The sequence below is a fragment of the Astyanax mexicanus genome, chromosome 10 (assembly GCF_023375975.1).
Source record: "Astyanax mexicanus isolate ESR-SI-001 chromosome 10, AstMex3_surface, whole genome shotgun sequence".
NCBI lineage: Eukaryota > Metazoa > Chordata > Actinopteri > Characiformes > Acestrorhamphidae > Astyanax > Astyanax mexicanus.
The window spans coordinates 34,972,323-34,998,428 of record NC_064417.1 but is presented as its reverse complement, the minus strand read 5'-3'; the positions used below and the strand labels follow the sequence as shown (position 1 = coordinate 34,998,428).

The window sequence follows — 26,106 nt, the reverse complement described above, 5'->3', positions numbered from 1 at the left end:
GTTTTACCTTTAAACTTCTATTATTTTGTACTTCACTACTGTGAGTCGCTTTGGACAAATGTAATGTAATGTAATTATGAATAAACAAAGCATTTTTTTAAACATAGTTGTACTTACAAATTTGTTAGCGCCACTGTACTTAATATGGCAAAACCAATTCGATGTCAAAATATTATAGTATGAATGACATATACTAGTTTTTTTGGAACAGCACCCCCAGTGGCCGGATTGTTTCACCACTTTGCAGGTCACTACAATGTCTCCACCTGAACACAACACCCAAGTTTCATCCTGATTGGGCAACATAAAGCCTGCCAAAATGCCTGCTGAATGCTGATTGGCTGATGGGGTTCAGCCATTTTGATTGATGAAGTTGCCCTTTGAACATCCTGTAGAGTGTGTATGATAGATTCTGTATGCAAAGTTTCAGGTTTCTAGGTTGCACAGTTGCTGGGAAACAGTGTTCAAAATGTAACTGTTGGAGTGAATGGGGCATATATCCGGAAGGACTAATTTGCATATGGTGGCCATATTGTTTACAAATTTCAACTTTTTGTTGATGGATATATCTATTGCAAACTAGTCCTAGGAATTTTTGATATCAAAATACTCATGAGAGCATGCAGACTATTTTGCAAAAGTATGTTTTTCATATTATGCAAATTAGAAAAAAAAGTGACAGTGCAATGTTGTAGGTATTGACCCAATACAGCAAAAAAAAATATTTTCGTCTTATGGTTCTGGAGTTATTGAGCAAAATGTGCAAAATGAATTTCCTTGTTTATAGCGCCACCTATTGACCAATCAATGCCATTTTGTTGTCTTCCGAGATGCATTGATCCCACATCTACCTACCAAGTTTCATGTCTCTATAACTTACGGTCTAGGCTGCAGATATGCTCTTTCAGGAGAAAAATAATAATAATATTAATAAGAAGAAGAAGAAGAAGAAAAATTGTTGTAAAAACAATAGGGTTCTACACACCTTTGGTTCCTATTGTATTTAAATTAATTAAGTTAACACAAAAAATATGAAGTAAATGAAGTAGAGGAATAAAGGAAATGAGGAAGTAGAAAAAAACAGGGGAGGGAATAATAATAATGACATAATGACATTAACAAAAACAATAGCATCGATAGGTAGTCACTGATAGGTGCAGGATGATTAAAGTATACAAAATTTAAAGTAATACAAATTTAAGTTATAACGGATCCTTGTGGAATAAAAAGGTCTTTTTGTTAGCTTTTTTATTGGAAATCCAATTATTGCAAGTTCTTAGGTTGGGTGGTAGACAGTTCCAAATACTGATTAACCAGTGACTGGACATTGCAGACAGGTGACTCCATACTAAAATGGCTTGAGACACAGTCATCACACTACAGTAGTCTCCATACTAGTGCTAACTGCCTGGGCCGCTGTCACTTTTTTTTTTTACACTACACATTTTTAAGTGACATTACTTTGTAGAAATCTGTTTTCACTTTAACATTAGGAGGTTGACTAAAATTACAGAACAGACTTGTAGGGAGGGAGAGTTAAGCTTCAGCAGTCATGTGGAGCTGAGTTGGCTGGGGCTTCTGATGAGTCTCTGCCAGGTCACTGAATCTAATGGAGTTTAACAAAGGCTTTCTGTTTTTACGCTCTTGTACAAAGCTAATGAGAGCACTGAGGCACGCTTCCCTCCCTTTGGAGTGTGTGACCTTTGTGTGTAAGTGTGTGCGTGTACGCAAGTCTGTACTCACAGGGCATCCGGGCAGAACTCTGGCTGCAGAAGTCTACGGCCTTGCAGGAGAAAGACTGTGATGTCAAACGAATTGACATCAGAGTAGGGCGGGGCACCTCGTGTCATGAGTTCCCACAGCAACACCCCAAATGACCACTGTGTGCAGACGACATGAGACAGAAATGAGGTGCAACCAAGCAAAGCTAACCTTAAGGGGTTGATCTAAATGATTGATACACATCAATTATTTTTGGTTGTAGAGAAGCTGCACCCATTTATAAGTCAGACCTGGACAGCTTACACAAGAAAGCATGAGTCACAGCATGCCACACAGTAGCTTCTGTGATTGGCATGTATGTGCATGTGTAAGTTAGCAACCCAAGTGATGTACTGGAATAGGCAACAATATGTTCTATTTGAATAGTTAAGCTAGATAAACTGTAATCAATAGGCTTCAGAATTCTTGTTTGATGAGTGAAAATCAGGTGTGGTTAAAAGATCTCAGCTAGCAGGCTACACTGAAACTGTTATTGAGCTTTTATTGCACTCTTATTGAACTCTTTTACCACATGGTGACTCATAAGCAATACCATATAAGCATAACGTTTCTATCCAAAAGAATACTTTACGAAAACCATTTTTATTTATTTTTTGTTTTACAAACAAACTTTAGCAGTCAAATTTGTCATGCTGCAAAAACTTGCGTCCTAGAACACACATAAACAGCATGATAGAGAGGTATAGCTGGGCTGAGTAAATGCAGATGCTTTATAACTTTGTAAGATGTTCAGAAAAGGATTCAGCCTATCAAAGACACTTGAATAGCAGCTCATTTTAGGGAAGTGGTGATCAGGGGTTATTGGTCACATATTATATTTTTGAATGAATTTATCTTATTACGTTAAGTTGCGCTATGCACAGATAAAAGTTGACCTCCACCTTTTACCCATCCCTGCAGTGAACACACTACATACATACACACTAGTGACATACAGTGAGCACAGAAAATGCTAAATTATGACATGACTAAAGTGTATTTTTTGCACTATAAGGCGCACCAGATTATAAGGCGCACTATTAATAAACGTCTATTTTCTATTCCATTTTCATACATAAGGCACACTGGATTATAAGGCGTATTATGAGACACTAGTAAGGAACAGTGTTGTTGCCATGTTTTCCTTCTAATTCGTTAATTTCACTGCGTGGAAAGACCGTAAAGCTAAGCTAAGTCAAGTAAACAAAACTGTAATACATTTTCTTTTAAAGTCAAACAAATGCTGGTTGTAAATCTACACAGATGTCTCTCCAAAAAACTGTTTATTTGGGTGAGTGAAGTGCTTTTTATGTAGAGTAAGCTTAGATATCCAGATTTTCACCAAGGCTGGGTACATCAGCATTAGCATTAGTGGCTAACCACTAGCAGTTAAGGGCTTATACCGCCTGACAGCACAACACTGAGTAATCCTGAGTGCTTCGGTAACCCAGGGCGATATTAGCTAGCGGTTTGTCCCATGTAGCTTGTTTAAACACAGTAAACATGCAGGCTAAAGAAGCTTAGCGGCTAATGCTAATACTGCTGGAGAACTAAACTGAAACTCCTGTAAAACGCTGTACCTCAGCGGAGTGGCTTTACTGCTTTTTAAAACCTGACTGGTAAAATTCATACATAAGGTGCTCCGGATTATAAGGTGAACTGGCAATTTTTGGAAAAATGAAAGGATTTTAAGTGTGCCTTATAGTGCAAAAAATATGCTATATGAATATACAAACAAATTCAAATATATGAAAGAGACACTCACAACATCAGACTTGGTGGTGAATTTGTGGGTCTGTAGACTCTCTAAGGCCATCCATTTAACAGGCAGCTTGACTCCGCTCTTGTTGTGCACGCTGTAGTATTCTTTATCATACACGTCTCTGGCCAGGCCAAAATCCGCCACTTTCACTGTGTAGCTCTCATCCAGCCTGCAGAAGAGAACACACAAAGTGTGGTGTGGTATAAACATACGGCAGTTGTGGGAGTATTATTCTACTAAAATCTGAAACATACGTTTATTGATACTATCTTTTAAATACACAAGCAAGACTTTACACACACCCCTGAGGGAAACTAGAAACACATGTGAGTGAGTGAGTTAGTGAGTGTGTGTGTGTTTCCACACTGTTGCTGAAGATCTTACATGCAGTTTCTGGCAGCCAAGTCTCTGTGCACAAACTTCTTGCTGGCGAGATACTCCATGCCTTTGGCCACCTGCAGGCCGAAACCCATGAGGTCCTTCACTGTGGGGTTCTGCTGGGAAATGACAGCAAACACTCTGAGTGAAGGTACCAACACAAACAGTACAGTTCAAAAACAATGACTATCAGCACTGTTCTTCTGTGCAGCTTTTTCAGGTCAGGGTCGAAAAAGAAATCATGAACTGATCTTGACAGGACAGGACAGACGCAGGATAGGCTGTGTGGATACTGGCTGAACGTACGTGTGTTTCGTCCCTGATGAAGTTGCGAAGGTCTCCGTGCTTCATGTAAGGCAGCACCACTAGAGGGGATCCTTCACTGGGCAGACAGATCCCCAGCAGGGAAAGAACGTTGGGGTGGCTGAAGTCCTTCATGATGATTCCCTCCTTTAGGAACTGAGAAACCTCCTCTATATCTGTTATTCCTGAAGTCAGAAAACACAACTTATCAGGTGTGATCAATGGTTCTAGAGATGAACATATTTTTACACAGTGAGATTTCTATTTTTCATGCAACAAATAAGTCTCTTAAGTGACAAGTTTCCATGATGCAGTGATGGTGGTGACCAGAAAATCCATTTAAAACACAATCAGGCCTCACAGATCCACACACAGTTCAATGCGTCACCCCTGAGTGTAGCTGTTTTAGAGTTAATCTAGTGTGACGTGAGGCGGCAATTACTGGACGCTCTCTGGGTCTCTCTGGTCCTGTCCCTTACCCCGTCTCCTCTTTAATCTATTTTGTAGAGCTCTCACATTTAGGAAAGATTAAACAGCTGTTTAGTCTCTCAGTGGGAGCTGAAAACGTGGTGGGTGGTGATGGTGGTGGTGGGAGGATAACTAAGTTAAGCTAAGTAAACAAAACTGTAATTCACCAAAAAAAAAAAAAAAACATTTTCTTTTAAGGTCAAACGAGCATTGAATGTTAATCTATATGGATTTCTCTCCCGAAAACCTTATTTGGGTGACTAAAGCGCTTCCATTTGTTTACAGTAAGCTTAGATTTCCAGATTTCTACTAAGGCTGGGTGCAGCAGCATTAGCATTACCGGCTAATACTAAATGCCACCTGACAGCTCTATACTGAGGAACCCTGAGTGTTCCAGTAAGTTGGAGCATTATTAGCTAGCAGTTCGTCCCACATAGCCTATATCGTTTTTACACGGTAAATGCACTGGATTATAAGTGCATCTTTAATTAAATTATTTTAAGTGCATCTTATAGTGCACAAAAGATGGTACTATGTAATTTCATATGTGTCCCTTAATTGTTTTGATGTATTTAATATTAATCCAAGTAGACACTACGTGGAAATTAATTAAATAAAGAAATAAAAAAAGACATTGAATTAGAAGATTTGTCCAAACTTGTGACTGGTATTGTATGTGAAACTGTTTTGAAAAAATGCAAACAGATCATATCTGAAATCAATGCCTCTCCCAGTATTAAGCCACAGACCCAGAACAAACATAGAGGAGAAAGGATAGAAGGTAACTGTGTTGTAAGAAGACTTGGCTCAGGCTCTGTGCTGCTGAAATGGAGCGCAACAGTGAAAACAAATGGTAGTAATATGAGTGAAGAGAAACACACAGATCAGGCCATAAATCTAAAGTCTTCACTGTGACACGTTACCTGATTAGAGGCAACTCTAATATGATATGGCTACTAGACGGCTCATTCATCATCATTATTATCATCTCCATGCTGACACGCTTCTATTAATACACTCCTCTAATATATTAGCATTAGCATTACATGTAGTAGTTCAATAAAGATAGTCAGACAGTAATAACAGTATCAAGCACACAATTAAAAAACATGCATTAAAACAAACAATAATCATAATAAGTATAGACACAGTTTTTGCTTTCATTTTTAATTCATTTTGTTCTCTTCTGCAACTACACTTCTCTTTCCACAGTCGCAATCAGTCTTACCCTTCCATATCTACACTCCATGAACAGCACTGAGAGGATCTTTCAGTGCAGGAGATAACAGTGAAGTGCTCTGAGGTAAATCTCAAATAGTCAGCTCATTATTTTAAGTGTTTGACAGTTTAAGATAAAAGTAAAGAGAAACAGTGAAGATGATTTGTGTCTGCCTATTTCTCAAGTGCAAGGTTTTAAATCTGGCCAATTCCCAACAGGATGTTTTAGCAGTGTCTGTAGCCTAACCCCTGTGCTGCTACCAAAACTTTAAAAATTGAAAGCGCTTTCGTTTATTTACAGTAAGCTTAGATTTCCAGATTTCCACTAAGGCTGGGTGCAGCAGCATTAGCATTAGCATTAGCGGACAACAGTAAATGCCGCCCGACAGCGCTATACTGAGGAACCCTGAGTGTTCCCGGTAGGCCAGGACGATATTAGCTAGCAGTGTCTGTAGCCTAGCCCCTGTGCTGCTACCAAAACTTTAAATCAGAACCAGAACTTTAAATCAGTAACATACACTGATATGCCACATGCCAGGAAACAGTCAAGTATCATACCTCATGCCGTAAGCCATATCTTACGAAAGCTACCGAATACTGTATGCAGGGCTTAATACATTTAATGTAGATGTGATTTCTGACAGAGTCGATTGTCTGTTTGTATAGACAATTCTAACCAGACACTGTGGTCATGATCATTATAACTCAGTGTGTCCACTGTTTATTTTCTTTACCATATTACAAGCAAAGATGTCAAAAGTATTAACATTCATTATTTAGGTAGAACATAGATATTAAGGTTTACAATACTTATACTTAATTTAATAGCTAAAATAGCTATTAAATTAAGTAGCTAAAACTCAAGTGTAAAAGTACTGATTTCAAAGCTACATAAAGTATAGAAGTAAAAGTAATGTAAGGAGAAAAAAAAGCCATTAAGGACAAAAGCTTAGGCTGAGCCACAGGGTCCTATAGTGCACTACCCCCCTCTCCCTCCCCAAAACATATTTTTTAAAGCCATACTTATTACAATGTCATATTAAAGTGGTGAAAAAGTGGGAACAATTAATGCATTTTAGTACAATGTAAATGTATTAAAGAAGATTAGTTGGGACATCTTGTTTAAGTTCTCTTGAGTCTTTGAACAGATCATCTTTATACTAGGCTACATATGTCTGCTATACTCTTGCTGGAGTGTGGGCGTGATGTGTGCAGGTGTGATGGATGGATCTTATAAACCAATTGGGTTTGGAATGGTATATGTTTATACTTCTCATTCAACCAAAATCAAATTCTCTCTGTCCAGATGGAGAGATTAATCTGAATAGGGTTTTTTTTTGAATGACCACAAGCTAAAACGAACACAGGCTTAAATAAAATAGGAGTAACAAGGCTATTTTTAAAATGTAAGGAGTAGAAATTTCAGATAATTGGGTGAAAATTATTGGTCTGAAAAATAATCACTCCAGTGAAGTATAGATTACCAAAATTTCTACCTTAGTAAAGCAATGAAGTATTTGTAGTCATACTGTAATTTAAGTTGGTACTTTAATGCTAAAATGTTTTATATAAAGGGCTACTGTTAGCATTGATGTAGAAAACTAAACTTAAAAGAACATTGAAGATGCATGCTTTTTGAATGGAGACAGTATGCTAGCATTATTATTCTATTGTTTGAATATTGTGCTGGTCAGAGTACCATGAACCATGACACAAATGGACACACTTACGGTTTAGTGACTTGACTGCACAGTGCTGCTTCTGCCCGTCTGGTTCTAACAGAGTCCCATGAAACACACAGCCAAAGTGCCCTGTTGTTCAAACACAGAGAAAATACCAGGAGAAATCATAAGTACATCAACCTGTCAGATATCCTCATGGTCAGAGGTTGCAGACATAGCCAGAGATTTATTTTAGTGATGGACCTGATGCTATAAGCACAAACTTGAGTGTATTCCTTGGCCTAATACTCAGCTCTGGAAAACAAATAAGAGACCACTTCAGTTTCTGAATCAGTTTCTCTGATTTTGCTATTTATAGGTATATGTTTGAGTAAAATTAACATTGTTGTTTTATTCTATAAACTATGGAGAACATTACTCCCAAATTTAGCATTTATTTGCAGAAAATTACAAATGGCTGTAATAACAAAAAAGATGGAGAGCTTTTAGAAATCAAATAATGCAAAGAAAACAATTTCATATTAATAAAGTTTTAAGAGCTCAGAAATCAATATTTGGTGGAATAACCCTGGTTTTTAATCACAGTTTTCATGCATCTTGGCATGTTCTCCTCCACCAGTCTTACACACTGCTTTTGGATAACTTAATGCCACTCCTTGGTTTGGTTTGATGGCTTGTGATCATCCATCTTCCTCTTCTTGATTATATTCCAGAGGTTTTCAATTTGGCAAAATCAAAGAAACTCATCATTTTAAGCGGTCTCTTATTTTTTCCAGAGCTGCACATCAACTGACCATGTTTCAGGAAATACTTAATTTGCTCAGAAAATGTACATTTATACAATTTTGCTCTCATCTCAAATGTAAGCCAAGGCATGGTCAGACATAAGCCAAAGTTTTAACTTTATGGACAAATCGGCTACATTTTTTTTATCAGCTACATGTGTAACTGTAATATTTGCTGTGGCAAACATGAATACTTGGTTGGTCTACAGCACCCCATTTTTTTAGATATAGAATAAGTGATGTTATTATTGAACTGGCGTGTTATTTCTTATACATTAAGGGCTAATCACTGTCCTGAGTTGTGATTGAAGAGTGGAGAGTAAAGGTGGGACTGTGCGTGTGTTTTAAAATAATGGCATGGAGAAAGGAGTAATCTCCCCTCTGAGCTGCTATCACGTCCTCCCAGATGGCAGCCGAGTCAGATTACGACACGGAGCCTCAAGACAGCCCAACAATGAGCCTGGAATTTAACACGGGAACAAATCACCACACACACACACACACCACCAGGCACCCCAACACATGCACGCACCCACACACACACACACACACAAACACACACTAACCTTTACTCTCCACGCGCACACATCCACACACTCACATACATGCAGTTTGGCTTTCTCAGGAGGCCTGCGGTGGGGTTAGAGGGGTTTTAGAGCGTCTGTGCAGGAGTAAGGCAGGAGAGAGCGTGATGGGAACAGCCTTTTATGCAGAGCTCCACAGTAAATCTGATCTAGCTGAGTTCACACCCCCACTTCTGCAGCACAATGGAGTAGACGGACAATTTACTGCACACAGACACCCGGCAGTGTCGCGCGGATCAGAGGCAATTTTAAATGGCTTCAAATTTCTTAATCGCCGATTTAAAACGAGTATAACTTTTCATGAAAGTGAACATTCAATCTGCGTGTGTAATTTAGACTGCATGATTTCAATATCTCAGTCAGACAGTGGATCTATGAAAGGTCTTGTAGACTATGTTGCCGTATTTATATTTGTATTTCTATTTATACTTATTTATTTATGTTTATTTGTGTGAAAAGTTTGTATAATGGAATGTATAAAATTAAGGAAACCTCAGAATGCATGTGTGAAAATTCTAAGATTTTACACTCTATAATGAAATGTGCAGTTGGGTCTGTGTTTTTTTTTTTAACATGGATGACACTGTCAATATGTTTTAAAATGTTTAATTTGTTCAAGAAAATGTATCATGATAATAATAAAATATTGTAATTTTGCCAAGCTCTGCCCCAAAGACGTCTAAAAGGTGACAACTGCCTGTCTATAAGGGTAAAGGTCATGGACTTGCCAAAATCTGTACACCTAAACCGTAAATTGAGCAACTGTGGGGCATCCTCAAGTGGAAGAAGGAGGAGTACAAGGTGTCTAACATACTTACCTGTGTTGCTATCTATTTAGACATTAATGGCTGTGTGTTGAGTTATTTTCAGAAGACAGTAAATCTACACAGGTAAACAAGCTGTGCATTGACTACTCTAAGTTATATCCAAGTTTCATGTCTGTAGAGTTTTTCCATCTAAAGATATAATAAAATATTTGCAGATGGCGATGGGTGTAATTTAAATAAAATAATACAAATTTTAATAAAACTATAATTAATATTATAATTATTGAAAGATATCACTTGAACTGGAATACAGTTGTACTTACTCTCAAATGTATTTACAAGTGAATCCTTATTGAGTATATTTTAGCCATTGGCCTCATTAATGATTTTTACTGTTTAAATTCATTAAATTACTTTCTGTACTGCTTTGATATTGGTCACACCTGAATTAAACTGAAATGTTGGGGGTTACAATTTTATAATGTTTAAAGAAAACATGAAAAGAAAACACAGACTAACTTGTGTGTATATATGAATTACTACTCTAATTTACTCAGTATTAAATTAGCAGTGTGGTATGGTATGGTATGGTATTATAGGATCATATCCCGAAAGGGCCAGTGTTGCTGCAGATCTTTATTCTAAACACCCAGCAGCACACATGATTCCACTTGTTTAATCAATTGTGGCCAGTCTTCAAACATCTGATCACATATGCTTCTACTTGGCTGGAATTAAAACCTGCAGCTACACCAGCGCTTTATGAATAAGATTGGACACCCCTAGTGTAAACAATGATTTTAGGGAGAACCCCCTTTATTTTTTTTTCCAATAAAGCCAATTCAAGTTTCCACCCACTAACAACGTGTCCCTCTATCCCTCTTTCATAATCTCTGAGAGAATGAAGGGTGGCATGTGCTTGAGTCCAGATGTTATCTGCAGTTAACACTTAAACACTTAAATAAGAGACCACTTCAGTTTCTGAATCAGTTTCTCTAATTTTGCTATTTATAGGTATATGTTTGAGTAAAATTATTGTTGTTTTATTCTATAAACTACGGACAACATTTCTCCCAAATTCTAAATTAAAATATTGTCATTTAGAGCATTTATTTGCAGAAAATTAAAAATGGCTGAAATAACAAAAAAGATGCATAGTTTTCAGACGTCAAATAATGCAAAGAAAACAAGTTTATATTCATAAAGTTTTAAGAGTTCAGAAATCAATATTTGGTGGAATAACCATGGTTTTTAATCACAGTTTTCATGCATCTTGGCATGTTCGCCTCCACCAGTCTTACACACTGCTGTTGGATAATTTTATGTCACTTCTGTTGCAGAAATTCAAGCAGTTCAGTTTGGTTTGATGGCTTGTGATCATCCATCTTCCTCTTGATTTTTTCCAGAGGTTTTCAATGTGGTAGAATTAAAGAAACTCATTTTTAAGTGATCTCTTATTTTTTTTCAAGAGCTGTATGTTCAGGCTACTCCACATACTTATAGTTAAATAAGTCTAGTCTTTTTAAGTGGTTATGGTGATGCAAGGTAACTGCAACAACATTGCAAACTTTCAAAATGATACATTCTGAATGATATATTTAAAAATGAATATGGGGTGCCCAGCTCTTTCAGGTCAAGCCAGTATCAAGCAGGCTGGACCACTTTTATCCTTTAGGTTTAAGGGAAATGTCCCTTCTCCTCCAGCTTCTAGATTCTTTTAGTAGGCCTAATTAAAGCTTTTTCAGAGCAGTCCCAGTCTGCAGACTGCAGGTTTCACACTCCTGTTCAGCAGTTCTAGGAAAAAAAGAGGTGGAACCAAGAATCTGCTGGCAGATTCTGACTATTTATTGGCTTAACAGTGGTTACACCTGTTGGCCAAATACATTCTCCTATGAAATAAAACTCTCTTAAATGTATTCCTCTGTGTCTCTGTGTGCTGTCTGACCTCGTCCAATGATCTCGCTGATGTGTAGTAGCAGGTCCTCTCTGGCGATGACCACGTGCTGCACCTCCTTCAGCAGCTCGGGGTGGAGGCTGCTTAAGTCTACAGGAGCAGAAACAGGGAGCAGCGGGGAGGCCAGGTCTCCTTCTGCAGCCCCAAGCATGGGGGACAGGTCCACGTGTGCGTGAGTGTACGGAGGAGGCCGACAGGACTCGCTTGGGGACATCGGCAGGCTCTGGTCTGAGAGGGAATGGAGCAGGGTCAAAATGTCAGAGGTCAATTACAGGCTCGCTGAAGCTAGGGACTACAAAGGTCAGCTAAATGAATGGGCTTCCCTGGGAGGTCAGGTAATTACAACAACTACAAAGAGAAGAGGGAAACTTGAGGCCTGGCTTCACAGACAGGAGGCTGTAGAAGGGAGAGACGTTTATAAATATATTCCTCTGGCAGAGAGCGAGGGAGCATGCAGTGGAGAGAAGAGGAGTATGGAGAAGTGGGGGAAAAGAGGAGGATAAAGTGTGTGTGTGCTGAGATCTAGAAGGATCCCCTTCTGAGTCAATAAGACAGAAAGAAAACAAAAGCTGAGCTCAGGCTGGAGTGAAAGGGAGACTTTATTTAGAGCGGGAAACAGCGAAACGAGACAGCAAAACGTACCCTCAAGCAAAGTGGTTCTATAGTCCAGAGACTCGTGAGACACCATTTCATTAGTGGGACTCACACTCCTTGCGTTTGCCAGCATGTCCAAGTGCGGAATGTGAGCGCGGCCGTCATACCAAACCATCCCCTCAGCTAAATCTACACGCAGAGAGAGAGAGAGAGAGGGAGAGAGAGAGAGAGAGATAAAAAGAGGGAAATGACAAAGACAGAGCGAGAGTCTTTACAAAAAGAAAACAAGGACAGGCCGCTTCCCCGTGTGCTCCTGCAGCATCAGTCTAATGCAACCCAGAAACCAGATCTTTCTCTGTCTCTCTCTTAAGATATAGGACACACTATTATCAAACTGTCTCCTCAGTAAACAAGGCCATTTTAAGGCAGACAAGTGTGATTCACTCAGAATGAATCATGTATCATGATGAAAACAGTTCTGTGCATAGCAAGTGGAACATTCCTGGCACAGATAAAGCTCTCGCAATCAAAACCAGATTATAATTTCAAGTTTCTCGGCTGTCTGACTACAATTAAGCACTGAAGTCAGCACCAAAAAATGACACAGGCAATTGTGTAACATCTAAGACCCACCTCTTCCCACACAAACACACAGAGAGTGTCAGAGAGTGTCACATACCATCAATGTGCTTCTTCCTCCTGATCCAGGCGAAGAGTGCAAGCATCATCATCAGCAGGATGGACACGCACACCACGCCAATGATCAGCGGCTTGTAGTCCTGCTCCTGCGCCAGAACTACACGCCCCAGAATCACTGAGGAGGTAGCCTGCATCCACTGCAACATACACACATGTAAACATTTATGTTTAAGATTTATGTTTTTATACATTTATACATCTTCAATCTGCTTTTTCTTGGTCAGTGTCACACACACACACAGCAAGTCCAGAACCAGCCTACATAGAGTGACTGAATGAAGGTGTGTGTGTTCATCACAGGGTAACATACACACACCCAGGGGAATTTTGATATGGCTAATACACCTGGAATTTTGACAACAGAAGGAAAGTACCTGGAATACCAGTAAGAAACCTCTAGATTAAACATGCATAATATCTATGTAGGACCCTTAAAAATGTCCTGTTTATGTGTATTTGTATTATTTTCTATGTTTTTCATTGTAGGTGTAAAAGAACTCCATTTCCCAGGAGCCTTTTCTGTTTCGCGGGTTTTTCCTGCTGGTTTCCTGTTCAGCTCAGCCAATCATACCAGTGGGGTTACATTTAAAACATACATTTTTGTTACATTCTTTTCAACAATTCTGCCCTGTTATGCTCGACCCTACTATCACCTACCGCAAGGAGCATTCAGTAACTTCAAAAAATAATCCTGAGTTGTCCGACAGCGCACACACTCACACAGACAGGAGGGGAAATTGGATTACAGCGGAGTTTCCTTCATGTGGAGGAGACGGTTATTGGCCAAAATGAGTTTCCACGCGCCGTGTTGAGATGGAGTCAGATTAGAGCTCAACGTAACACCACACACAGGGTACATCAGCTGTCACACTTTGTGATAGCACTCCCTCAGTGTTAGATCCCTCCTATCAGATCATCTGAGGCCAGTCTCCAGACCAGGAGTCCTTTAATGTTCTTACTGAGAGAACAGTGGCTCTAGAGGAAATTTCAGTGTCTTATCAGTGTTGTGCTTGGTTCATAAAACTCCAATAAACACGTTTATTCCACGTTTATTCCACAGCTGACAGAAAACATGACTGCTGACCTGATTTAATCTGGCAACCCTTAGTGCTACTAATGGTGTGGTAAGAAATGAGTTGTGTTTTCTTTTTTTGTGGAAATCTGAGAAATAGAGTAGAGCCTAAGAATCAAGCTTTGTGTATCTCTTGATCCTAGTTTACAAACTAGCTATGGATATTTTGAGGTAAACAACAAAGCACTGTTGTAAGTCGCTCTGGATAAGGGCATCTGCTAAATACCTTAAAGCTCCACTAGGTAGGATTGAGATGTTGTGCTGGTGAGCTCCCCCTACAGTTGCAGAGCGTAATAAATGTTTCATTGGAACTAAAGGACGGAAAGCAGGTCGCAGTTTTCGAGAGCGTTGGTCAGAGGAGCTCAGAGGAGCTCCGGCACAGACACGAGAGCACCGATATTCCTCCAATTACACCTCAAAGCAGCGTTGCAGTGAATTTCAAGCTGTAATTATACTTTTTTAAAAAGATCAAAAACCAAGAAAATCCTACCTAGTGGGGCTTTAAATGAAAATATAAAGAGAGACTTTGACAATAAAAGTTAAAAAAGACTAGTTCTACTGGAGCTAGGTTTGTTGTTTTTTTTGTTTTTTTGCTGGGACTGATGGGTATAGGATAATGCCTCTGTGTGATGTACCCACATTTCTGCAGATTGGAGTCATAGTAATAGTTCATGTCATTGTTATGCCTCAAAACACACTTCATTTCAGAGATAAGTTGCATAGCCGTTTCTCTAAGCATTTTTTGTTATTCCACTGGGAGCTCTGGGTTCAGAAAACGACACAAGTTTTTCACTTAACACTTCATACTGGATTAAATGCACTCCATAATGAATACTGTCAAACTATGTAAACTATACACACCGCAAAATCATAGTGGATTAATATTATTGCTCAATTATCGCTGTCAAAACTAGATTTAAATTACTCAACAATTACTACTGACAGAGAGCATGATCTGAACACACTGCAAACCCGTACTGGATTGAGATTACTGTACAAATATTAAAGTTACATAAAAATATACACACTTTAGATTCATACTGGATACAATTACTCCAAAATTATTATTACACATCCTACAGATATATACTGTATTAAAAAAAGGGTTTTAACTTATAAACTACACCCACTGCACATCCATCCTAGATTTGAAAACAGTGCATAAATCTACACTTATACAATTAGACTGTATAAAACAATACACAAGTTATAGAGCCTCTCCAGGTAAATGCCAATTAAGCTTCTATAGACTTTGTATAACTTGAGAACAACCAAGAACGAACACAATGCACAATGAAAATTAAACAAAAAGAGAGAATCTATGGTGATTGTTTTCTCTAACCTCCACCTCCAGCTCTTTGGTGGCAGTCTGGAGCTCAGGGGGTACGGTGCACTCCAAAGTGTTTCCCACCAAAGTCACACTCACACACGAGCGGTTAGACACTCGCAACACCTCTCCCTTCACTGCCTCCACGTCCACACGAGGAACCTACACACACACACACAGGGGAAGAGAGAGAGAGATAGAAAGAGAAAGAGGGAAAGATTAAGAGAGAGAAGAAATGTAAGAAACAAACTTCATTTCCAACAGTAAAAGACCACAAAATAGGTTTTCTCAGTAAAACAAATAAGTCATAACTGAGCCCTGCAAAACAGCACCTGAACTAAAGGATATTCCCATCAGTAAACACTTTTTTCTGGTTTATTTTATGCAGTTTACAAAGAAAACCTGCTTTGCTAATCACTGCCATCAGATGGGTAGTCATGTTGAGCTTCTCTTTTTAAGTCATTCTGCTCATGTAAATGACTCTATCCACTTCAAACCAAGCCACACTCAGTGCTCTGAGGGAGGAAAGAGAGAGCAGAGGGCAATAAAGAAAACGATCACATTCCTCGCATGACAGCCTGGGCTTTGCAGATTGGACACACAGTTCAATTCTGCACCTGTTACTGTACAGTACAGACCAGCTCCAGACCTGATCGGAACAGGCAGGCACGCAGCACTTACACGCAAACATAAAGCTAATTTCCAAGAGGTTCATGTTTGTCTCTTTTGTGTCTTGAACAATGAATTAAAGTCACATTATTGTTCATGATACACATAAAGTACATCATTCACAAGGTAGTATAAACTAACAATATATCACTATTAACTAATAACCCCGTTGTCTCACTGTTCATTCTTGTGACAAGCTCTGTCAGATTATTTATAGGCTCTGAAATTCTACAGAGTATAAGACAAGCTGCCAAGTGCAATTTTCAAGTCTACAAACATGGCCCTGCCATCTCACAGCAAATGTAAACAAACAAAGTGCATGGGAACGACTGCAGTGGCATGATCTGAATGATAGTACAGCTTAATTAGATCCAAAATGAATGATAACTGCTTTAGTTCCCATTATTGTTAAATGCATCAAATCTGAATAAATGTTGCCTAGTTTATGTGTGTGTGTGTTTGTGTGTGTGTGTGTGTTTAAAGGAACTGGAGGAAGGAGCAGGATCTCATGTAACCCCCCTCCACTCAACAGCTGCACTGGGCAAGTGATTGGCACTTGTAGAGAAAATCCTCTTGTGTTTCATTGTTAAAACGTTGAGTTTTTCTCTGCGTTTCCCTCCAACAGTCTCACCATTCTCACCATTAATGTGTCAGAGCGTGAGGAACAATGAGCGAGAATAGAGGGAATATACGGAGGGTAGAGGGTCAGCAGGTCTGCAATGGGAAACAAACTACACTTCCTGTTTGGTCTCAGTATTGTTTCCTTCCACATCAGTGAGTGTAAAGAATCGAGGTGGATTAGAGTAAATGTGTGTAACTGAGACACTCTGCATGTATAACCTTCTTTAAGATTGAGCGAGTGTGTGCTTGTGTGTGTGTGTTTGTTTGCTAGATGAAAAAAAAGTGTCTCTGAAATCTCTCTTACCTTGATCTCCAGCACGCTTTTACTGCCTCTTGGCGTCAGAGTGGGCTTCTGAAACTCCTCAAACTTGGGGTCCTCCACGTAGGTCAAGTCGTACTCCCGCGTTGAGAAGCCGTCAAGAATGAACTTCATTTTGGTGGCGACCGGGGGGCGAATGTTTAGACCTTTCATTGAGGGAGAGATGCAGATGATGGTCAGCTTGTCTTCATCCTGCGTACAGGTCTAAACACACAAAACACAAACAGCAGATTTAAACTCTGTACCCAGATCTGTGCCAGAACCTAAACCCTGTCTGGAAGTGATACTTTAATTCTGCATATCAGTGCTAAGCTAACACTGTCAAGTGTTCTAAAGGTACTAGAGGATCTTCTCTGAATGGGAATTACTGAGCATCTTCTTTACATTTGCATTAAATCGCATACACTGTATAATCCAGCATATAATCCACTCTGGCCTGCATCTTAACTCCCTCATGACAGTATGAGAGCAGGCATTTACTAAATCCTGCTATAAGGAGTATTGCTGTCAGATGGTGAACTTCATTTACAACTCAAAGAAGACAGAGCCGTGCCAGAGCACTCACTGCTTCAACATTTTGACATTATCATAATGACTTCATACACGCCAGCCTCGGGATACAGCACACACACATTCCACAGGCACTGAAGCGTCAAACGTTATGAACCTGATGCTACATAAAATAAGACATATTTAACACAGGATCCAGATGAGAAGCTCCATCCTGCTCCCCTTGGGTATCAGCAGTGCTGGTATGCAGAAGATAATCTTCAGGGAAAGTGAACAGGGTTTCTTTGTGGGCTTCGGGGTCCGACTCCAAGCACTGTGTGAGTTATGACTCGGGAGGTCCTGCAGATGCCAGCGGTGACTCCATCTTTTGGCAGGTCTCTTCAGCCCATCATGACTCCTGTCCAATCCACAACAATCTCCTCTGCTTATAACAGAGCTGGAGGGTGGCTAACTGTTTCACTGTATGCCTGCCTTCTGTCATCTTCTTGTCACTTTTAATGTTAAAGTTTTGCTCTCTCTCTCTCTTTCTGGGTTTATTAGGCTGCCCTGGAGTTTAAAGCACATATGAAGCCTTTGATGTGATTTTTTCAAAACGTATGCAGTGATAGTTTTTTTTTTGTTGCAAAATAATCAAAAAGCAAAGTTCTAGTTCAGCTCTTTTGACTTGCTTATAAATCTAGTGGTAGCAGTAGATTTGCTCTAACTGTCTAAAAACAACTCTGTCACAGTGGGCAAACTCCCCATAGGGAGGCAGACCATTGTAAATATTTGCATTGTGGTCAGAACCATTGATGTAGCATATTTATCTACTGCTCCACAGAGACAAACATGACCTTGAGTGGAGAGCCTAAAATAAGATTAGACAAAGTACAAATCCAGCAGAATTTTTTTTAAAGATTTGGACAGTTTAACATAGAGTTTAGTATATTCTCAGAAGGCAAAGTATCATTATTGTAAATAAAATATCTTGGATCTAGATCTTATCTAGATTATTGGTTCTCAAACTTCAGGCTTTGAAATGTTTTACTGTGATTTGCTTCGCCATTTTTTAAATATGGCAAAATTAGATAATGATCAATGATAAAATATAGTTCAAATTAACTACCGTATTTTTCACACTAAAAGGCACACTTAAAACCCTTAAATTTTCCCAAAAATGATCAGTGCACCTTACAATCCAGTGCGTCTTATGTATGAATTTTACCAGTCAGGTTGTAAGGTGCAGTTAAGCCACTCTGCTGAAGAACAGCGTTACACAGAAGATTCAGTTTATGCAGTATTAGCATTACCCACTGACCACGTTAGCTCTTTTGCTTTCTAGGGGTGAGTATTATCGGCCTGTAGGTTGCTGCTAACCCTGGCTAGCAGGGAACAGCATTAGCATTACCTGCTAACCACGCTAAGCTCTAGCCGCTAATGCTAATGCTCCAGCATTAGTGCTGGAAAAATTTGTCAATCTAAGCTTACTGTAAATAAATGAAAGCGCGTTACTCACCCAAATAAACAGTTTTCAGGAGAGAAATCTGTGTAGATTAACATTCAGCACTCATTTGAAAGTGTTTTTTTTTTAAGAATGAATTTTGTTTACTGAGCTTAGCTTTCCTTAACTTAGTTAACTACCACCCCACCCCACAGTGGCAAAACCAGCTAAATTAGAAGGAAAAAATGCCCCACCCCCATCACCCTACTGCTGCCCCCATGATCCTCTATGATCAAAGAAATCTACACTGAAGTCTTTATTACTAGGCAAAGTTTTCTAGCATATTTTATTTAAGGAGAAATTAGCCACAGTCCTGATAAAAAAAGGTCTGCCACGGTTCATTGTGATTGATACTTCCTGTCAACAGTTTCCCCATCCTCTCCTCTCCAGGTCCAGATTGAGCAATATCACAGATGGAACACAAACACACACTGCTGCCCCTGTTTCTACATTCCTACAATAAAAAAAAACTACTTTGTGGCATATCTTTCTGTTGTAAAGAAACTGTCTATGCATATAAAGAAGGGTCTTGTATATTTTGAGTAAAGCTGTTGCTGTTTTAGATAGAAGAGCCTAACTCTGTGGGGAGGGAGTCAAAATTCAAAATTCAATCTGATTGGCTTCAGTCCATTTTAGCTTCGCTGCTTGAAAACACATTTCACAGCATTTCACCTGTCTGGATTAAGTGAGATAACCCACTGCTGATTTAGATGTAGACGGAGGGGTCATACTGTTTGGCCGTGTCAAACACGTCTGAAGCTGACTGGCTACCCTGGCTCTCAGTTTGACAAAGTAAATTGTCTTTTTGGTCTTTTAAAGGTTTTCATGGTTGGGTATAAACTGGTGAAGAAATGTCAGAAAAAAAGCAAGAGACACTGAATGCTTCAACTCAAAATAAAGATGCTAAAAATGGCTGTATTTGGTTCTATTTTTGTGAGCTGTGAGTACGATGATCCATAAAATAATGACTTGTTTAAATCTTTAAAAGTTTTTCATACATAGATCTCTTTTACAAATATGATTATTTTTGGAATATAAAATGTCTTATTTCATCATTCAGGACCGCTTTGTAGCACCTCTGTTTTTAACCTTCTACATTTTGTTTTGTCTAGACCATAACACTAACTTTTGTGTCCTTCTATGAGGCCATTATTCTGTCACCTATGGTGGCAGAAGAGTTTAACATGTTACAGTTGCGATTTTGATCAGAAATTTAAATGAACAGTAAATATAGTTTATGTTTTTTCACTTTGCATTGTCTTTGTGTTGAAGCAGCAGTTCAAAATTAGCCATATTGTTCAAAGAGGCACAATAGTTGTCTCTACTTTTGTTTTCTACTAAGGCAAAAAAATGCTGCTCTGTTTAGGCACAAAATATATGTTTTGCACATCATTACTAATTGCAACATCATTATATTCTATCAAATAATATGTGGACATCATTGTTCTCAGAAACTACATCATGTAAAAAGACAATTCTTTGTTCTTTTACACTAATCAGGTGCCAATTAGCTCAAAAAGCAAAGAGAGCATGCCATGCATGGGTTCAGGTCTTAAGTGGTTAAAAGTGTAGATACAATCAAATATAATTGCATGATAAATTACATGTACCAGCAGGGGACAAATTACCAGTGTAACAAAACACTTAGAAAGGCGGGTCACTCAGAACTGAAGCCTGCAGGTAGGCAGTGTCTTAGATCTCTATCTACAAACTTGCAACATGCACAAACACTCCACACAGCCTTAGCATAAGAGATATCCATCATGAAGATGTCCTACAGAGAGGATTAGAGCAGATGAGTTCCAGACACTAAGATGACCTCTCGGGCACCACCAGACTGGGCAAAAAAAAAAAGAAACGCCCACATTACTACCTTCTCCACAGCACAGACATGCTGTTTATTATAGGTTATAATGAGAAATACAGCTTTTCAGCTTTCTTCGGTATTGTTCATTGCAATTTGATCTATTATGGATCTTGAGTGCAGGTGTTCCTCTTTCCTCAGAAGGCACCCTACTGAAGACTTTGAAGCACAGAAAAACCTATAATCAGCACTAGCCCGTTTTACAATAGCTTCATAGATGACGATGTGAACCTGAATGTTTTTTACATCATTTTAGAAATCTAGGAACTATGAATAAGACATATATCCTCAAAGAGGCCAGGAAGTTCTTGCTCTTCTGTAGAATGGCAGCCTTTAGCAACAAGTTGCAGCCTGTAAAAAAATGCCTTTTATGTTGGTGGGAAAGCTGAGATTGTCTGAGCCCTGGATTTAGCAGAGATTGAACTAGCAGATATGGAGGACAGCTCTAGAGATCCCCTCCACTGATTCTGTTGGGGTCCAAAATTCGACTTGGTTGATTCCTCTGCCTTATTTTTGTCTGTTTTTCTTTTTTTCTCCTTGAGCATAAATGCAAACCCAAGTGATGAAAATGAACAATCCACAGAATTCTTCCTTTTCAAATACATGAGTCCTGTCACCAACCAAAACGAAGCTCTTGCCCACAAGAAAAGAAACCTGAAACTCCAAACCACCATGTCTGTTTCCGCCATTGTCGAGCGAACTTCAACGTAACGGATGACAGGTCCACTCGGGTTACGAGACTGAGGAACACTGGAGACAGGAAAGGCTTTTCTTCCACACAGCTTCCCAATAAAAGCACAAAAACAATAAAACACTTGTTCTTTATAGTTCATTGTGGGAGTACTGGACCCCACACTGTGTGTATGGCAAAGAATTTACAGTCAAACAGCTGGAGTCCCATCCTAAATCATTAGTAAGGAGAATGTAGCATCTATTGCTTGAATACACAGATTGTTGGAGAGTGAATATCAAATTCACTGTACTAGCGTTTTTTAGTCTCTTTTATTTCTTTACATAAACATTACAAGAGCAGTTTTAATCAGTCAGTTAACTCAACAAATCCTTGGTAAACCGACTTGTATTAAGGCTCAATTTTTTTCGATTTTGCACAAAAAACTGAGGTGGTCAGAAAATAACACTAAATAAATAATGTGTAAAAGAAAATGCATTCCCATTCTAAAAAGCAGTGACTGGAGTTCAGGAACTGTAATTACATTCAAAACTACCATGACAGCACTCTGTGTGCGCACTGACTACAGTAAGAGCAGACCACACTTTTTGTGGTGCTTTCCTTTTGCCGACTATGAAGAAAGAAGAGACGCAGTATAATTACATGACCATAAAACAGTGACTTCAGCTGAAGTTCAATAAGTGGTCATGAATCTTTTGTCCTGAATGGGCATTTTAGAGCACTGAGAAACTGAGAGCCTGCTGAGAAATCAGGTGAATAAACAGGTTGGCTTTCACACTGGGAGCCAGAGGTGATGACAGCACGGAGTGTTGCGCGTGGCTTTTCCATTTCCTCTTCACATCTGCAGCTCCAGCACTTTCTTTTCCTTCATTCTCAGAGCTCTTTCTCATTCAGTGTGATTAATGACAATACCATGTGACGTGATTAGTGTCTTTTCTTACAGTGTGTGTGTACATTAACAGACTTACCACATGAACCTCTTTATCCTTGGTAAAGGGAGGCCCACTGAGGACCATCTGAGGCTGCATGGCTGAGTGTAGGTAGACACCAGACGCGATCACTGTGCTGCCTCCGCTGTAGGCACATGTACAAACACCATATTGTCAAACCTGCTGTCAGATGCACCACTGATACATGTGCGTGCCCATTTCCTGTCAAACTCTCTAGCAACACCTGCCTAATGCATCCCAGTTCTCCTCAATGAGCCATTCACTCTCTCTTCCATTCTGTCTTTTCATTCATTTTATTTCATTTCTTTATTTCAGTTCTTGCATACTTCATGTCTTTCATTTTTCCAACAAATCATACTCTGTTAATTTCCAACAGCTTTTCCTTTCACACTAATAAACATCACCCTCTTTGCTCTGTACTTCCTCTTTAAAATCTTAAATCTAAAGCCTCAATCATGGCAGTGCAGCCATTCATCCACCTGTTTGCTTCCAACGTCTATGGTTAGCCATTTGCTTTGCCAGACATTTCTTTTTTTTTTCCAAAATCTCTTTCCTTTACACCCACTCCTGTTTTCTGCAGCAGTCTGTTTGCCCAGTTCCCTTCTCTGCTCTATCTCTGTTCATGCTTTTCATTCCACCTCCTGCTCAAGATTTTTTTTTTCTACTGTTCTGGCCTCTTTTTCCCATGAGACAGATGGAACACACAAATGCACTGAGAGAATCTATATAATAGGAACTATATGGAGGGTGAGAACAACAACACTGTATTCTTTGCACTATAAGACGCACCAGATTATAAGGCGAATTTTAAGAGACACTATAAGGAACTTCTATAAGGAAATTCAGCAGACTCGCTGCTGGGTGGTGTGTGGGAGGGGGGGGGTTAAGTTCAGCTAAGCTAAGTAAACAAAACTGTAATAAAAAAGACTTTATTTTAGAGTCAAACGAAGGCTGGATGTTAATCTACACATATTTATATTTTCTGAAAACTGTTTATTTGTGTAAGTAAAGCTTAGAGCTTTTATGCTTAGCCTAAAAGCTTGAAAGCTAAGATTCCTGAATTTTAGCATTAGCATTAGCAGCTAATCATTAGCGGGTAATGCTTATGCTGCTCCAGCAGTGCTAGCCGGGGATAGCAGCAGGCTACAAGCCGATAATACTCACATCTGAACGGTGAAACAGCAGTTAGCGGCTAATGCTAATACTACTCCAGCCCTGGTGCTGGAGAACTAAACTAAAACTCCTGTATAACGCTGCACTTCAGCGGAGTGGCTTTGCTGCTCCTTACAACCTGACTGGTAAAATGCATACATAAGGAGCACTGGATAAAAAGGCACACTGATGATTTTTGGGATTTTAGGTGTGTCTTATAGTGCGAAAAATGCGCTAATCACTTGCCTAAGATAGATCAAAGCGTGAGCGTGATATTCTTAAACATTTTGCAGGAAATGTAACTTTTGGTTGGTACATTTTGACCAAAGCTGCAATCACTTTTAGAAAATGTAAAAAAAAATTCAATACTGCACCTTCAAGTTGTTGGCTATAAAGTCTATCATTTGAACCCCCATAAATGATTGTTTAGTAACGTTTACTTAACTATAAATCAAGTTACATAGTTATAAGAGTGAGAAATAACTGTAACAGTTGTGGGATGTGTGGAACGTACCTGATAAAGGAACGTGTGGGCTGGACACTGTGGATGAGTGGATCTTCATTGTAGGTGTAGTTGGCAGGAGCTTCCCTTATCACTCCATCAATATGTAGCTGCACTTTGTGCTGTGAGGGCACATTTTGTGCTGGAGTCTGGCACGTCAGCACGTTGGATGATACACTGGGAAAAAAACAAAACAAAAACACACACACACAGCATGTCATGATCAACATCTGTGCAAAGTTTTTAACTTCAGCAAGACAGAACAGACCTCAAAAGTTCAACACACCTCTGAACTTCACATGTGGCACTTCCAATTGTGACCTTCTGCAAGCTCCCACTGTTCAGATACACACCGTTGACTGTTAATTTGGTTCCTCCAGATTTGGGCCCAAACTCAGGGAAGATTCTTGTAATAACTGGGTTCTGAGCAGACAAAATCAGGACACATAACTGGTAACTAAACAGTAAGCTTTTATTTTTTCATATTTATGCTGATGAACTTCTAAATAAGACTACAGAACAGATGGCGTATTCCCAAAGGGCTGTATGATATTGGGGTCAACTGCTGGTGTTGTGCTTTAGGAGGATTCTTACCACGAATGAGAAGGCCTTGATCTGTTCCTGTTCCTTACCACTGCGTACTTTCACCAAGTGGTCAGAATTGGACACGTTCACATGATCCAAGCTGCAAACCAACCTAAACACAAAGACAAAAACATCTCCCACAGCTCAGACAATAAACAAGCTCCCATTTGTACGCTTGTGGAGTAAGCAAGCTATTAGTGCAAGTTAATTTACTAATAACGAGCGTACTACTATGCACAAACAACACAGGGGCTATTCTGCCAGGGAAATTTCTTCTCGTTTTCAACAATGGGATGGCTGTGGAGTGTCATGTCCTGAGGCACAAAGGCTCTTGAGCAGTTTGGTGTATCTGTGTTAAGCTAGTTGAGTACGCTAGAACAAACTGCACAATGAAGCAGTTTCTGGGCCAATTCTGCACAGAGCGCAATGATGGGAACATGGCGTATGCTTCTCTAAAGGTACATTTCATGGTATCTGTGATGCCCGATGTGAAACAACAATAGCAGCTCCTGTAGAGTGGGAATAGAGGTTAAAAAGAGCTAAAAAAAAATGAACTGTCTATTGCATGATTTTTTTGGTGGAAAAATTAACCACTGCTTTAGCATTCCCCAAACAAAAATGGTCTGACTGCATAATGTTGCACTGAGGCAACAAAAGAAAATATTGCTTAGTGAGTGAATAAAAACAAGTCTATTAACATCTAATAAACGTATCTAACTCTTAAACTGGCTTTCATTAACTTACCGATGATTGCTACTGTCCTTCCTGGCCAGCCTGCACTTTACTCCAGCCACTTCAACCTCAACCAGTTTTCCATCGAATCGATCTTTCTTACTGAAACCAAAGTTTTTTCCACAGATTGTGATGTTGGTGTTGCCCCTCAGTGGAGCGGTGGCTGGAAAGATCTAAAAAAAGCAGAGAGAGAATTTTGGTCTTAGATCTTTTAATCTACTGACCCATGCTGTGATTTTATCCTATCCGAGCACAGCACTGAGCTACATGTCTCCCTCCAGAATGCTGGTAGCTTTTGACAGTGATCTGTTTTGGCAGTGTGGCTGCTACAAGAGCAGTAAGCATTCTAATATGAAACAATGCCAGTGAGCTAAAACTGCTAAACTGCTGAACAAAACAGCAGCATGTGGCCACCAGTAAATTTGTTTCTCATGCAGTTGCCCACTATGAAAGGGTTTAAAAAACACTGCTTTGTGTCTGAAACTGTGGGTTCAGTGACCTGAAGGAGATTCCTTTGTGCGAAAAGTGTTTTGTGCAAGTCATTTCCTAACTGTGCACCAGGATGGATGCAAAGGCCTCACAACGCCTGTGGTTTTGCAGCCACTATGACTTTACCATTTTGTGAGTAATATTTTGAAATGAATTAAGGATTTGCTAAAAAAAGTAAATTATTTTCT

The 26,106-nt window shown here is 39.4% G+C and overlaps 2 protein-coding genes across 5 annotated transcripts in view; one reads left to right on the top strand and one right to left on the bottom strand.

Annotated features, from left to right (window-relative positions):
• parietopsin overlaps positions 1-26,106 on the top strand; it is a 416,841-nt gene that overhangs the window by 88,274 nt on the left and 302,461 nt on the right. The gene's annotated exons all lie outside the window — the stretch shown is intronic.
• The window catches only part of met (MET proto-oncogene, receptor tyrosine kinase), a 58,064-nt gene that overhangs the window by 6,303 nt on the left and 25,655 nt on the right, over positions 1-26,106 (bottom strand). The window contains exons 6-20 of one of the 2 annotated variants that reach the window (XM_022684033.2): positions 25,442-25,602; positions 24,707-24,809; positions 24,399-24,535; positions 24,125-24,289; positions 22,477-22,582; positions 16,949-17,167; positions 15,370-15,516; positions 12,936-13,092; positions 12,305-12,445; positions 11,654-11,890; positions 7,621-7,701; positions 4,208-4,389; positions 3,908-4,017; positions 3,527-3,692; positions 1,744-1,880 (exon numbers count right to left, since the gene is read on the bottom strand). In XM_022684033.2, the coding sequence (XP_022539754.2) occupies positions 1,744-1,880; positions 3,527-3,692; positions 3,908-4,017; positions 4,208-4,389; positions 7,621-7,701; positions 11,654-11,890; positions 12,305-12,445; positions 12,936-13,092; positions 15,370-15,516; positions 16,949-17,167; positions 22,477-22,582; positions 24,125-24,289; positions 24,399-24,535; positions 24,707-24,809; positions 25,442-25,602 (2,249 nt within the window). The remainder of the gene's footprint in view (positions 1-1,743; positions 1,881-3,526; positions 3,693-3,907; positions 4,018-4,207; positions 4,390-7,620; positions 7,702-11,653; positions 11,891-12,304; positions 12,446-12,935; positions 13,093-15,369; positions 15,517-16,948; positions 17,168-22,476; positions 22,583-24,124; positions 24,290-24,398; positions 24,536-24,706; positions 24,810-25,441; positions 25,603-26,106) is intronic. The other variant, XM_049484170.1, reaches the window with a different exon arrangement.